General features: G+C 42.4%; 1 protein-coding gene across 2 annotated transcripts in view; it reads left to right on the top strand.

Moving 5' to 3' along the window:
* Window positions 1–15,495, top strand: part of ITPR2 (inositol 1,4,5-trisphosphate receptor type 2) — a 340,900-nt gene that overhangs the window by 46,660 nt on the left and 278,745 nt on the right. For both annotated transcript variants that reach the window (XM_044993884.1, XM_044993892.1), the window contains exon 2: window positions 6,820–6,890. In XM_044993884.1, coding sequence (XP_044849819.1) covers window positions 6,820–6,890 — 71 coding nt within the window. The remainder of the gene's footprint in view (window positions 1–6,819; window positions 6,891–15,495) is intronic.

Below are 15,495 nucleotides of genomic sequence, written 5' to 3'. Positions count from 1 at the left end.
TTGAATGTATTTATCCTCACAACACCTCTGCAAGGTAGGGAAATATAATCCCCATTGTACAAATGGGGCCCTGAGGCCCTGAAGAGCTTACAATGTAAGTAGCCAAGACAGACACAAAGTGGGAGAAAAGTATTAATATAACTATAGTCACTTTATAGGTGGGGCTCTCCCAACTAAAAGACTAAATGGCTTGCCCAAGATCACGCAGGAAGTCTTGAACCTAGGTCTCAGGCTAGCACTTTGATCACTGGACCATCCATCCTTTCCTTTCCCAATTTGGGGAGGTTGGGGCACTTGCGTCAATGTCTAGCATAGCTAGTGCTGAGAAATGGGCTTCCTAGACTGGAAGATCTAAAAGATTTCGGTTTGAGAAATCATTATATTAAAAGTAGTTTGAATTATATTTGAATTAAGAGAGAGCTGCCTGCCTGCCTGCCTGTCATATGCAGTACAGTATCAAACTAACCAAGAGTATTGCATGTGTAATTGAGAAATCTTGTATGTAGCTTGAGGGCTAGTTAATCCTTGGTGCAAATCCATTTACATGAGGGACGACTGTGGTCGCTAATTACTGTAATACAACTTTATGGTATTTATCTTTATGCCCTCACAGAACATACAAAAGAAAGTGACTAATATTAATTAAAGTTTACTTTCTATTATGTTTCAAGGCCTTGATCGTGAGAAGTGCTAAGTGCCTTTCACTCCTATCAACAAATGGCTGTTGAGGGTGCTTGGCATCTGGTAGGAAGTAGTCAGCACCCTGCAGGATCTAGCCCGTAGCTGCGTGTATTACTTTGCTGTAATGAAGTGGCTCTGTAATGGAGAAGGTAACAGTCTCTCTATAGTTAATGCTACAGTTGAGGTCTTATTAAATGAGCATCCTTGAAAATCATACCCCAAATCCCCTACTTATGGTGCTAGTTCTGAAAACCGTGGAGAAAATGTTAGGTTAGTTTTGAGACTAAAATATTTAGAAATAGCTTCTTGAAACATTTTTGAAAAAACAGTAGAACCACAGAGTTACGAACACCTTGGAATGGAGGTTGTTCGTAATTTTGAACGAAACGTTACGGTTCTTTCAAAAGTTTACAATGGAACAGTGACTCAATACAGCCTTGAAACTTTACTAGGCACAAGAAAAATGCTTCTTTTAACCATCTTAATTTAAATGAGACAAGAATAGAAACAGTTTCCTTACCTTGTCAAATCTTTTTTAAAACTTCCTCCTTTTTTTAGTAGTTTACATTTAACACAGTACTGTTCTCTCTGTCTGTGTCTGTGTCTGTGTGTACATTTTTTGTCTCTGCTCCTACCTGATTGCATATTTCCCGTTCCAAATGAGGTGTGTGGTTCACCAGTCAGTTTGTAACTCTGATGTTTGTAACTCTGAGGGTCTACTGTACTCTGTTTCTGATCTTCTATTCTGAATTCACTTAATCCCACAAAATTTGTACCATAGATGGATTTGGACATTGGCGTCTACAAGTCATTTCAAAGGGCAGAGATAGTAGAATGTTTACAGAATAAAACATTATAAAGATCCTGTCCCCTTTCCTCTGTCAATGAGCAGAGGAAACTAGTGATGGTCTCATGATAGAGTAGAAGATATTTTGTAGCAGAGGAGGCCTTAAATTCTGCCCCTAAATTCCTGGGGGCTTCCTGCACTGTAGCTGGGAACGGGCTTCCCAGCCTGGGTAGACAGACTTGTGTTAGCAGGGCTCGAGCTAGCACACTAAAAATAGCAGTGTGGATGTTGCAGTGCCGGTGGAGACTTGGGCTAGTCAGCCAAGCTCAGATCCAGGAGGAAGGGGAAAGCCCGAGCCTCTGCTAGTGCTGAAACATCCACACTGCTATTTTTAGCATGCTAGCTCCATCCCTGCTAACGTGAGTCTGACATACCCTTAGCTCTGTATTGGATGCTTCTGGGAACTGGGAGCCGGACTTAACTCCCTCAGGCATCTGCACTTATTGGTTTGCAGTGTAATTCCCACCCTCCCCCCAATACTCCTAACCAGCACAGCTATTCTAGCAAAACTTTTAAGTGTCGTTTGGGCTCTATTGTCAAATTGCTTATTGAATATTAGCTGCTGACTTCCATAGTTATTACTCACAGTTGTTTTTTACTTTTGCTTTTGGGAGCAAAGATAAATCTGAGCGGCCTGCTCTCTTGTTCCATGTGCCAGTGAGCTGCTTGTTGTTGTATTGTTCGTATTGCCATAGTACTTAGGACCCCTCATGCTAGAGGTGACCAGGACCCCATTGTGCTAGAGGTGATACAAACGCAGAACAAAAGACAGTCTGCCCTGACGAGCTTGTAATCTAAGTATAAAAGAAGAGCCAGCAGGTGAAGATGGACAGGAGAGTACAAGGAAGCAATGAGACAATATTGGTCTGTGTGATAGGCTGTGATCTCTGCACGCCAGCAGCCTGGAGGTGGAAAACGCATGTGCATATTGAGAGATTGCTCCTGCTCCCATTGTGGCCAGTGGCACAGCTCCCGTTGACTTTTGTGGGAACAGAATCAGGCTCTTGGTTTGAATGAACCAGATATTTAGGCTTGTCAGGATCAGGTTTTAATCGATAGGTGTTGGCAAACGTCGTTTTCAGCTGATACGCTGATATTGATGGAAAAAAAAATTCATGGGTAACAGTTGGTGTGAGTGCAGCCTCTCCCCCCGCCACTGGCCTGTGCCTGCAAGAATCAGGTGTCACCAGCCCTGCAGCACAGAGAGCCTGTCACAGCCCCGCTTGCTCACTCCTGTGACAACATGGCTGCCTAGGGCTCCCTGCTGCAGGGCCGGGGACTCCTGATCTCTGAAGGCGCAAGGTGTGGGGAAGGCTCACTCACTCACCAGCCAGACGTATGGGAGCCATGGAGGTATGGGGTCCATCGTTGTCCTTGCTGGGGGTCTTTGCTCTGTTGGGCTAGGATTGCAGCATCTCTTCATCTTGTGCCTTGGTGTCTTGGGCCCTTCAGCCTTGCAGGGAGCCCCCTATGTCCCCACTGTCAATGCTGCCTGCTCTGACGCTAACCTCTACCCCTTCCCCACCTCAAGTTCCAATAATTATAAAAATAAAAAGTGTAAAATCTTTAAAACTCTTAAAAATAAAACCCAATAAAAATAAAAAAACCTTAAAGATAAAAGTAGATATTATTCATCTAAATTAGAAAGAAATAAAAAATGAATTCTGGCAAGCCTACATATATTGCTTTGTCTGATGCCTTCTCCTAGAAAAGCTCATAGAACTGCTATCAACTACTGATAGGGTAGCAGAGTTTACTTAAATATGATTTTCCTGTGTAATTGTTTTAAATGGGGCAGATTATTTACACTAGACTTCCTGAAGGCAAATTGAATTTGTTTATAAAGAATAGTACTAAGGTTAATGGTTTTTCTATTAAATGGGCTTACAGTCATTTTAAACTCTCTTGTTTATTTCACTTGTAAAATGTCATGACAACCACTTTGTTTTTTGAGTAAACATATGAACCCATATTAGCATATGAAAATGTGTTCTTGTTGTTTGTGACCAAAGATTCAGACCTATATTTCACACTGTTCTATTTAGAGGGGAAAAATGGAAATTATAAAAAAACTAAAGTATTAAGACAAAAAAATCAGCAAATCTTACCAGTGTAATCAGCTTGATCCTGCAGTCCTTTAATTCAAATTGCCAAAACAGTATTAGATCAGGTTCAATAATAGGTTATATGCATTTAAGACTACATTGTCTTGGTAGCACCAATTTATGTATCGCTATCAATCAGTCTAGGAGATGAGTTCTGCTTCCTGTGTGCAGAACAGGTGGCATATATAATGTTTGTAATAGTTATAGTTAATTTGTGCTTGTAGAAATTGGTTATTCTGAGTACTACTTTCAGAGGGAATAGTGTCTAATGGTTAGAGAAGTCAGGATCTCCGTGTTCTAATTCTGGTACTGCCACTAGCTTGTTTGTGTTGCACTGGGCAACTCGCATAAGATCTGGTTACAGGGAAGATAATAATTGGCTACCTCATAGGGGTGCTATGACTTCCAGTTCACTGATCTTTATAAAGTGCTTTAAGAGCCTCAGTTTATTATTAATTATTTGTATTACTGTAGAGCCCCAGTCCTGGACCAAAGCCCAGTTGTGGTAGGTGCTGTACAAACAGAACAAAAGACAGTCTCTGCCCCAAGGAGCTTACAATCTAAGTATAAGGCAAGAGACAACAGATGGATACAAATGGGGGAGTGCAAGAAAAGAATATACCAGAGAGAATATTGGTCAGCATGATAGGCTGTGGTCTCAGCACACCAGCGGCCTAACATAACACATGTCCCAGTCACTACAGAACTGCACAGAATGATTATAGCTTTTAAAAGACAAAGTTTATTTTGAAAATTTGAAATTTTAACTTTATATTTTACAAGTCATTCATATTTTTTTTTAAAAAAAGCCTCCTGGCTAATAAAGATAAAAGCCATTTTGCCTCTTCTGTGACAGAATCATTCAATTTCTCTTCACAGATCTGGGTTCTATCCTACTCTAATCTACAAAGCACTATGTTTGGATAGTTAATAGATACCATTCACATCTGCGTAATTTTGGACAAATCATTACTCCGGAGGGCATTCTGCACCAAAAAATTAAAAATTCTGTGCACAATATTTTAAAATTCGGCAAAATTCTTCAAATTGTATTTGTCAAATGAATGTGGAGGCTCTAGCATGGCATTGGGGAGCACAGGCCACTGGCTGTACAGAAGTGCTCCCTCCCAGGACACAGCGGTGAGGCTGCAGCCAACCCTGACACAGCCCAAAGACCTGGCCTGCCCCTGAAACATTCCAGGACCCTGCCCCTCCGTGCCAGGTGCACCAGGTGTGGGCAGGCAGGCTCAGCCTGGTAGGGTCCAAGTATGGAGGGGCTTAGTGTGTAGGGTTCCAGGTATGGGTTGAGAGGGTTCTGTGTGGGGCAGTCTGGATGTGGACGGTTTGGTGGGGGTCTGGGTGTGGGGGGGATCAGGATGTACAGGGGCTTTTGGGGTGTTCTCGGTGCAATGATAATAGGACTCTGCAGGGGATCTTGGTGAAATTGGTTGGGGGCTCAGCATGGTGGTCTGGGTGTGAGAGGTTCAGTAGGGGGGCAGATGCTAGAGGCGTGGGGCTCAGTGGGATCAGGATCCAGGTGCAGCTGGTTGGGGCTCAGTAGGGTGGGGATCTGGGTGCGGGTGGCTTGTCTGGGTGGTCCAGGTGCAGGGGGAGTGGGGCTCATTGGGGGGGTATGCTCTGGGTATTTGGGGGGTGAGGCTTGGTGTGAGGATTGAGTGGATGGGGAGCAGCTCCCCATACAGGGATCCCTCTCTGTGCAGCTGAGGAGGATTGGGTGGATGGGGGAGCATCTCCCCATACAAGGAACCCTCCGCCTGCAGCTGAGGTGCGATGGGTGCAGGAACGGGTGGGGGAGTTCGCAGAGCTTCCTGCAGCCTGGGGAGAAATCTGGGGGTGGGTCTGACATGGCCCCGAATGCCGGGAAGGGGAAGTCCCATCCTCCCCAGCCCAGCCGGGACTAGCAGCTGAGCCTAGCACAGGGTAAGAGCCACCAGCCAGGTCTTCCCCAGAGCTGCGCCCTGCCCCACAGTGATTTACCTCTCTGCTGGCTGCCCTGGGCACTCAAAACATACTGCTGGGGAGGGTCACATAACTGCTTTTGTGGCTTCCCTTTGCATCCCCCTCAGAAAGTCATTTTTCTGCGGGGAGGCAAAGAAATCTGCAGGGGACATGAATTCTGCACACGTGCAGTAGCGCAGAATTCCCCCAGGAGTAAAATAATGTAATATCTTTTGTATGACACCTCCATTCAGATGCTCTCATTGTGATCATAGACTATACGTGTGCCCTCCCGTTGCCTCTAGTGGTTGGACTATCATACCTGCTCAAGTGTATGTTGTCATTTGGCTTTCAAATAGGTGCGGCCTGCAGATCATACAGAATGTGTGAAGTGTTACTTTTGTATTTGTAAAGGGCTGTCCACAACCTGTCCAACATTTCACTATCCTGTGAGTTTATTGGAAGAAAGTTTCATCATTGCTTCCCCCGGGAGCATTTGGAAGAAGTATTGGGCAGCAACAAGTCACCAAAGAACATATGTCCCAGTCATGTAAACAGCCTCCTGGATGAACTCCTGTATCAGCAAGGAGCCCCATTGCAGTTGATGAATTTAAAGGGGTCCTGTGTGGGTGTAGAGATGGGCTTGCATGGAGCTGCTTGCAGAACTGAGGCCAAAGTTAGCAAGTTGTACTTTAAATGTAGCACTTTAAATCCTTTTCTTCATGCTGCAAACATAAATGCCTCAGCCCTCCTCTTCAAGGCCTAATCCAGAGCCCATTGAAGTCAGTGAGAATCTTTCTATTGACTTCAGTGGGCTTTGGATCAGGCCTCGGGAGCTTGGCTATGAGAATCTGAGAGCTGCCCAGAGGCAGACTGTTTGTTTATTATTCAAGGTTAATGTACCACTGAAAATGAAAGCTAAGAATTTTGCACATAATATCAACATTCACATTGCAATGAAAGGGATTTTAACTAGATTTAAATGAAGCGGGATCTGAAATAGCTGCTTTGAATTAGTGCTATAAAAGAAATGCTCTTATGCAAGAGGAGAGCACAGATATTTGTTCTTTCATTGTGCTGACATAATACAGGTTGTACTTTTTTTTCCACGTTATTGGCTCAAAATGGAAATGTGAGAACCCTGTAACCTTAAGTGTCATGGATATGTCTACGCAAACATACATATGACAACAGTGAAAATAATATTAAACATGTTTGTTTTTCTAGGTTAGTGGATGACAGATGTGTGGTTCAGCCAGAGGCAGGTGACCTTGCCAACCCTCCTAAGAAGTTCAGAGGTAAGTGAATGAGAGTACTTTTTATTTCACACACAGGGGCTACAGCTGGATCTGTAGTTTACGAAACTACAGATCCACATTCTACTCTCTTGGGCAAAGGTTTGCATTACAACACAATGGAAGTCTCAAATTTGCCAGTAGGACTGGGCCACTGACTCTTGAAGTTGCAATATAAATGAAAAATTAATGTACAATATAAGAAGGCAAAGAACATTAAGAACAGTTGGGAAAATATGGGGAGAGGGGTTAATTTTCATTTAAACTGAGGCCCATGTACACTACTCTGGCAGTCTAACATTTACAGTCACTTTAAGACCCTTTTATGCTTCTGAAGTGCCATTAAGACTCCTATTGTAAATAGGAAGCAAGCACAAGAAGTACCAGAAATGGCTGATTTCGCGCTCTCTCTTTTTTATTAAAAAAAAAAATCCATTTTTTAAAAAAAAAACATTTCCCTCTGTCTTTTGTCCAGCTCTACCTATAACCTTTCTTACTTTTCTCCACTTCTCTGAACATACACATGTGTATTAAACTAATATTTTTGGGAGGTTTTTTTTCTTATGGTCAGTTTTCATGCTAATATAATGGATGTGTGGTTTTTGTTTTGTTTTGGTTTTTTTTGTGGGGGCGGGGGGAGAGATGCATTGGCCAAATGCAATTTCTGTTCCTTTTAAAAAAATATTTAAAAATGAATACTTTAAATGCAGCTCTACGTTCTGTGTGCATGTGGTGGGAGGGAAATAAAACCTTTTAATGCCTTGTCCACACTTGAAATTACCCTTGATTTCAGCGATCGATGTAACTGCACCAAAGTAAACCCAAAGTTTCCTGATACAGTATCCTCTGAAGTCAGTAGTAGGTGCTGTTAAAAGAGGGGAGTGCTACCTGGAGTTTATACACCCTTATACCTCTGCACTGTCCACCCAAAGCCTGTCTCTGTCGTAGGGTGACCTGATTTTTCACACTTGCTATCTGGATGGCTAATAGGTTGCCTATATAAGATAAAGTCCCTAATATCGGGAATGTCCCAGTAATTGGGATGGTTCTGATAATATCAGGACATCTAATCACCCTGCTCTGTTCTGCTCTCCTCCTAATCCTTCAACCCCGGCTCCTGCCACCTTCCCCTGCCCCTCCTCCTCTCCAGTCTCTCCTGCCAGCTTCTATCCCCATCCCCTTTTTTGTGGCTGCCTGGGCCCAGCAGAGGGAAGCATTGAAAGCACAGGAGAGAATCTCCTGTTCTCAGTTCCAGTACCTGGTACTGCAGCAACAGTTGCAGAGTCAGCCCGTGCGTCCCTAGCATGGAGCATGCTCAGTCACTCTGCAGTGATGGTGCATGTGGAGCCTGGGCATCACAGGGAGCTGAGAGAGGCTTGAGTATGCTCAGTGAAGACAGAACTTAGCCACCAAGCTCTTAAATATCTGCTGAGCATGTGCAACAATGTGTTTTTTTTTCTCTAGTCTCGTTCTCAGAAATGGCTGAACCATTTTAACTGAAACTTAAAATAATTAAATCGACCTTAGGCAGGCACGTGGCATGAAAACTTAAGCCTGAATGCTTAAAGTTTGGCAAAGTTATAAGCAACTGACAATAGGGTCTAATAACCTGACGTGTCGGGCAACTTTAACTATAGGTATTGCTGTCTGCACCGGTTATACTGTTATCATTGGTGGCTGAAATAGGGATGGATTCTTAGGAGCCAAGGAACCGTGAAAGAGTTTCTAATATTGCTCTTACTCTCCGAGAGCTGCTCTGAAAAAGGTATCATGGGGGACCATGATTGTTGTTTTTTAGTGATGCCTTCTCAGTTTTGCTCAGTTTGATATCTGCCATACAGTACCTCTCCTATAGCATTCGCACAGTTCAAAATTGAGTACAGCTGCAGGCCTGAGTTGAAACATGCCCCAAAATAGTATACAGTTTCATTGTTGCATGTGTGTTTACTTTCTCTTTTAGGGCGAGCGGTGGCTGCATTATGTTTCTGTTTCAGATCACCTGGGATTGAGTATTGTTCAGTTAAACAAAGCTGTGGTTACCTTTCCTTTTGGGGCTATTTAAAGGTACCATGTGCCAAATTCTGCTCTCAGTCACAGTAGTGTAAATCTGGAGTAACTGCACTGATGTCAGTGGAGTTACTCTAGGCTTACACCAGCATGAATGAGAGCAGAATTTGGTCCCGCGGGTGTTTCCTGTAGTCTGTTGTCTATTCAAAAGAGCTTTTAGTATCTTGTGGTTGAATTATGCCGGATTATGTAAGGTGCTGTGGGCTCTCATTTCCTATTGAAGTGAAAGGGTATTGAGGGCTCTCAACACCTTCATGGAGGTGCTCAGCACCTTAAAGGATTAGCCTCCTAGTGGTTATGAAAGGTGCTGGACTGCCAGCCAAAAGTCCTCTGTTTGTCCACAGAACAGGTACAATGTGGGCAGCAGAGGTGCAAGCTTCCTTAAACTGCAACCTCAAACATACTTTAATTAATTTAACATGTAGTTATCTCCACTGGGAAATACTTTTAGCCTCCAATAGACTACTATATGCAACAGACCACAATTAAAAACACTTACAGCACAAATTTGGCAGCACCGAGGAGCACAAGGCCCTTCACTGGTATCATTGAAGTGTAGAAATATAGGGCTGGAAGGGGACTCGAAATCATCAAGGCCAGCCCCTGCGCTGAGGCAGGACCAAATAAACCTAGGTCATCCCTGACAGGTGTTTGTCCAACCTGTTCTTAAAAACCTTCAGTGATGGGGATTCCACAGCTTCCCTTGGAAGTCTATTCCAGAGCTTAACTAACCTTGTAATTAGAGAGTTTTTCCTAATATCTAGCCTAAATCTCCCTTGCTGCAGTTTAAGCCTTCTTGTCCTTCCTTCTGTGGACCTGGAGAACAATTGATCACTGTCCTCTTTATAAACAGCCCTTAATGTATTTGAAGGTCCTCCCTCAGTCTTCATGTCTCAAGACTGAGCATGTCCAGTTTTTTTTACCCTTTCCTCGTAGTTCAGGTTTTCTAAACCTTGTCATTTTTGTTGCTCTCCTCTGGACGCTCTCCAGTTTATTCACGTTTCGTAAAGTGTGCTGCCCAAAATTGGACACAGAGCTCCAGCTGAGACCTCACCAGTGCCAAGTAGAATGGGATAGTTACCTCTCATGTCTCACTGGTGACACTCCTATTAATACTGCCCAAAACATATTAGCCTTTTTTTGCAACTTCATCACATTGTTGAGTCTCATTCAATTTGTGATCCACTACAACCCCCAAATCCTTTTCAGCAGTACTTCCACCGAGCCAGCTTTTCCCCAGTTTGTATTTGTGCATTTGATAGTTCCTTCCCATGTGTAGTACTTTGCACTTGTCTTTATTGCATTTCATCTTGCTGATTTCAAACCAATTCTCTAATTTGTAAAGGTTGTTTTGAATCCTAATCCTGTCCTCCAAAGTGCTTGCATGCATAAATACTTCAATTGACTTGATTTTTCTGTTGGTTTGTACCCCTCCCCCCATGAGGCATTTAAAACAAGTGCAACATTTATGAGTAAATCAAAGTTTCTTTTCTGACTTTTTCCACCCCTATTTTGATACATTCGGTTTTTCATTTCTTTTTCTCACAATGTTTTCCTTCAGTTCGCTCTCTTCCTTCCATTAGAGTCCCTTCTGTTTACCCTGATTTTCTTTTTCCATCCAGCCCTGTCCCCTTTCCTTTTCCCCTCCATCCTACTCATTCCTTTATCTCTCCCTCCACCATTCTCCCCTTGGCCGTTTCCACTTTGTCCCTCAATCTCCCTTTTGCCTTCAATCTCCCTATTGTTTCCTCTATTACCCTCCTCCTCAGTTCTCCCCCTTCCCTCATGGCCCTTCATTGCTATCATTTTCTCCTCAAAAGTCTCTCGCTGCCTCCTCCCTTCCTCAATGTAACTGTTGTCCCTCTCCTCAGCCGCCACCTCTTTTTTTCCCCCCTTTCCTTCTTCAGAACCCAAAGATTGTAAGCAATATGATTTTAAATATCCCTTCTCTTCCCAATTGCTCCGCTCTCAGCCTCATGTAATGTCATATGACAATTTCACTAGTTCTCCAGTCACTATAGAGTCTTTCAGGGCTGAATTTCTCAGGTTGTTTTTTCCCTGCCCATTTTTTACAGATGTTTAAAACATAACACTTTTCAGACCTCTTTATAAACATACAGAAGCATAAAAAGGCACGAGCTATTTCTTTTCTTTCTGGCTCCCTCATTGCAATGGCTGGGTGAGCAGGGATCCTGTTACACTTGCTCACTCAGGTTATATTGCCTGCTGTATTGAGCTTCTGGGCTGTTGAATTTTGTGCCCCCTCTCGGGGTCACATGGACTATCAAGTGATATTGGTTGCATCCTCTGAGAACTCTATCCTGCATTTGCTAGGGAATGGACTCGGTAATATAAGTGGATGTCTTCCAACTCTTGATGTCTATGACTAATAAATGACTTTTTTTGTTTAAATAAAATAAATCAATGCTAGTATTTAAATATAAAAATACTGTGGCTACCTATCCATCCTAAAACTTCTTTACCCCATCTCACTTTCTCAGGCACCTACAGATGACCAATCTCTCCATCTCCTTGCATCTGTTTTCTAAAAGTATCTTTTGACAATCCAAAGTTTAAACCTCTGTTTCAGGAGAATTGTAGAAGAGGTGGCTAGATTTATAGTAATCCTAGATTTAAAGGTGACCCGCAAAGGAAAAGAGAAATTGACTTGTGCCCTTTTTGGAGTTTATATGATTTCAGAAGTGAGTGTGTATGTGTGTGTGCGGGTGTGTTTCTTTAGAAAAGGTCCCACGCTTGTTTTTTCACTTTAGACATTCTGATTATGTCTAGGCTGGAGGATTTAATAATGGCTTGAGAACTAGTAAAATGATGACATCACAAGAGTGAAACAAGTGAAAGTTGAGCAGTTGAAGTGGCATGGGCTTTTTAATTATACTGTTTAAAGCTCTGTTTGTTTTTTGCTCTGTTTTTTGTTTAACTTCAGTGACTCAATAGCCTTTTAAATAAAGGAAGCTTTTATTCAAGTCATCTCTCCCACTTCTTCAGATAACATAGTGAGAGTTTACAATAAACAACCCTGAAAGTGCCCAGAGGTCCTTCAACAAAACCAGGAGAGACAGTGTTGTCAAGTGGGTAGGGCAGTGGACTGGCAGTCATCAGGAGAGCGAGGTTCTATTCCTGGTTCTGCCACCGGCTGCTGTGTAATCTTGTGCAAATCAGTACATTTTTCTGTGCCTCTGTTTCCCCTCCCGCTCTATGTCTGCCTTGACTGTTTAGATTGTAAGCTCTGTGGGGCAAGGACTGTCTTTTATCATGTGTTTCAGTTTTTATCATAGTGAGGGCCCAGTCTTGGTTGGGATTTCTAGGCACTGCCATAACACTAATACTATATGTTGTTTATTCCTCAGGGAAGACCTGACTTGAAACATTTTCTTTTTTTTTGTATAATGTAAGAAATAAGCAGGGAGAAACTTAACCAACCAACAACATTTAGGTTTTTTTTGACACATTATCAAAAAGCAAAGCAAGCGCACAAGCCAAGTTTAAATGAAAAAAAAATCCTTTTATAGGTCACCTTTAAGGCACGGCCTTGAGATGAAGGAGAATTGCATTCACTTCACAGCTTCACTGCAGTCTTTCCTGTGTGACCTTAAGCAACTCACCTAGTGCCTCCTTTCCTATACCAGGGAGAAAATAGAATTTCCCTATCACAGAGGGAAGAGAACAGAGGGGTATTGGGCAGATAGATTCATTAATATTCAAGAAGTGCGCAAATGTTGTGGAAATGGGGGGCTATATAAGTCTAGATGGGCTCCCCATGTTCTCTTCCCCATTTAGTTTATCTGCACAGTGTATGGCAAGTTTTTGTCAAGTATTTCCTTCTGTAAGGATTGACTCCCCCCCCCATATTGATAGATGAGTAATTAACACAGAGCATGTTTGTTCTGATTAAAACACACTTTTAACATCAAGTGTAGACAGTCTGACTAGGAGTGGTAGGTATTTAGGAGTATAACTGTGAAACAGCTGGACGACAAATGTCTGTATTTAATAAGGAAATGGTGTGATACTGCAGCATTTTTGCATTTGCTGCTACAGACAGCTCAGAACATTGCAATGCTATTTTCCTCTTTTCACCTATTGGGTTGTGTCAAATATTGAGGAAGTATTTCAATTGCACTACTGTTGAAAGGTCACAATGTTTGCAAGATTTGTTCATGTGATTTTTTGGGGAGATCTGCAGAGTAGGTCTCTGCATTATAAAGCAATGCTTACTGGACTTCAAAGTTCAAAATACCAGTGCTGCCAAATGCCACTGGTGTCCCACCTTTTACAGGAGTCTCAGGGTTGGGAGCAAAGTTTCCCCAGGAATCCTGAGTTCCATGAGTTTAAAGAGCCAGGCCTTCTGATCACTTTCTGCTGCTACAGAGCTTTCCCCAGGTGAGTGGAATCTGCTGGGATTTTTGATTCCTGGCTTTTTTTAACCACTCTGAAGTTTTCTCTTGGGAGGATAAATGCTGCCATAATGGTCAGTAAAAATTGATTTCACATTACTGTCATGTTTCTGTGCTATATAATAGGAAAGACTGTACATTGTAGTGGAGACATTGCATGGAGTTGTGTGTTTTACACAACTAAGAGGATATGGATGAGGAGTAACTGTGGCCTGGAAGCAAAGCATACAAGATGGTATTTGTTCAGAAAATACAAGGCACCAGGGATATAAGTGTTTGTAGAAAGTGTTCTGAGAATGAGAGTTTATAATTTATAGAATATAGGTTGTTATGGAAAATAATAGCTGACTTTGATCTAGAGGGCAAGCCCTGGATACTCAAACTTACTTTTTCAACCTACAGTATGATTTATTGGTATGTAATGTTTTGTATTTGTTTTTCTTCTTCTTCTTCTCAGAGTTCAAAGTATTGTAGAAGCTCTACAAACAGCTGTCATGTACCCTAGTTTATATATTGTGGTTTTCATTGTAAATATTCCCACTCCAAACTAAAGCAAACATTGCTGCAAGGTGGCACGGTTTGCTTTGCTAATGCCTGGTAACTCTTTCTTTTAAGGAGCAGCCACACAGAATTGAGATTAGATAGCAAAACTGTGAGGATTTTGGGTAAGTGCCAAGGAAAGCACCACCACTGTTGGTTTGAATATAAATCCAGTTTTCGAGCCCTTGAATGCCCAAGCAGGGCCTATTGCTAGGAGAAAAAGGGAAAGGAGACGTTTCAATGAAAGACTGAATTTAATATAGTGTGATGGCTGCCACCTTGGTCAACATATCAGGGCTTGAACCAGGGATCTCCAGAGCTAAAAGCATGTGCTGCTACAACTCAAACTAAAGAGCCAAGGCTCCTTAGGCAGCAATGTAACAGGCTCTTATCCACTAGGGAGCAGGCATAGAGGGGTGTGCATAATATACATTTACCAGTGGGCTACAGTAGTATCAGAAAATTAGCGTCAACTGAGATGGGCTATAGTTGAGTGAGGTTGTGACAATCAGGGTCCCAAAACATCAGACATACCCCTGCATTTTAAAAAATATAAATAAATGAGAACTAACTTTGCTTCCCTAAGAAACATAGGGACTGCCTGAGCTGTACTCGCCTCCTTCCCCCTTGTGTTCATGCCCTCCTTGGATTTCTTGCTGTGTTTCAGTTTTGCTGACTATTCACTTGTAGAGTGTGAGAGGATGTGTAGGGTGAGCCAGATTCTGTTCTTGTTTCCACTGTCGGAGAACTCCACTAGTTCACAGCAATGAAACTGAGTGGGATTTGCATCTGTATCTAGTATAGCCTAGAGATAAATTATGAATTTGACCCTTGGATATCACCTATACGTCTCCAGTGATGAAACAGGATGTACTTCTTACTACAAATAATGCCTATGGGACTTTCCATATGTGTTTTTTACAGATTAATAGGCTATGCTCGGGAACTAGATACTGGGTAACTGCAGATGTGAACCTCTTTATGGTGCAGTGTTATCCACAGCTGATCTAAATCAGTGGTTAAAAGCAGCACATTGCCTATCTTTAGTTCTCAAACATCTCAGATGCTGACTCATCTCCCCCCCCCCATGTTAACAAATGAGCAGGTGATTACCCACATTTTAAAAATACACTAATATAGAAAATATACAAAAATATATAAGCTATATTTTTCAGTAAATTAAATTGAGACATTTAGGCACTGATCCAGCGTAGTATGAAAGTATGTGCTTAGCTTGGGCATATGCTTGTTAATATTGAAGTACCTGGAGCTACAGTCCTAATTGGGATTGTGGGTAGTTGTGGGAAGAAAGCATTTTTGGGGGTAGGGAGAGCTGGGGAGAGTCTTTGAGGCAGTTTATTTTGAAATGATTTTTGATGAATATGCGTTATGACTGTGTGAGCATCTAAATATAAGTACAGTAATGAATAAAGAAGCAAACATGCCCATGGGCCAGGATTCTCCAGTCTGCTAGGAAACAACTTGTACACCGCTACCCCGATATAACGTGACCCAATATGACACGAATTCGGATATAACGCGGTAAAGCAGCGCTCCGGGGAGTGAGCGGGGGAGCTGCGCACTCC

This window comes from Mauremys mutica, chromosome 1 (genome assembly GCF_020497125.1).
Source record: "Mauremys mutica isolate MM-2020 ecotype Southern chromosome 1, ASM2049712v1, whole genome shotgun sequence".
NCBI lineage: Eukaryota > Metazoa > Chordata > Testudines > Geoemydidae > Mauremys > Mauremys mutica.
This window is presented reverse-complemented; position numbering and strand designations above follow the sequence as displayed.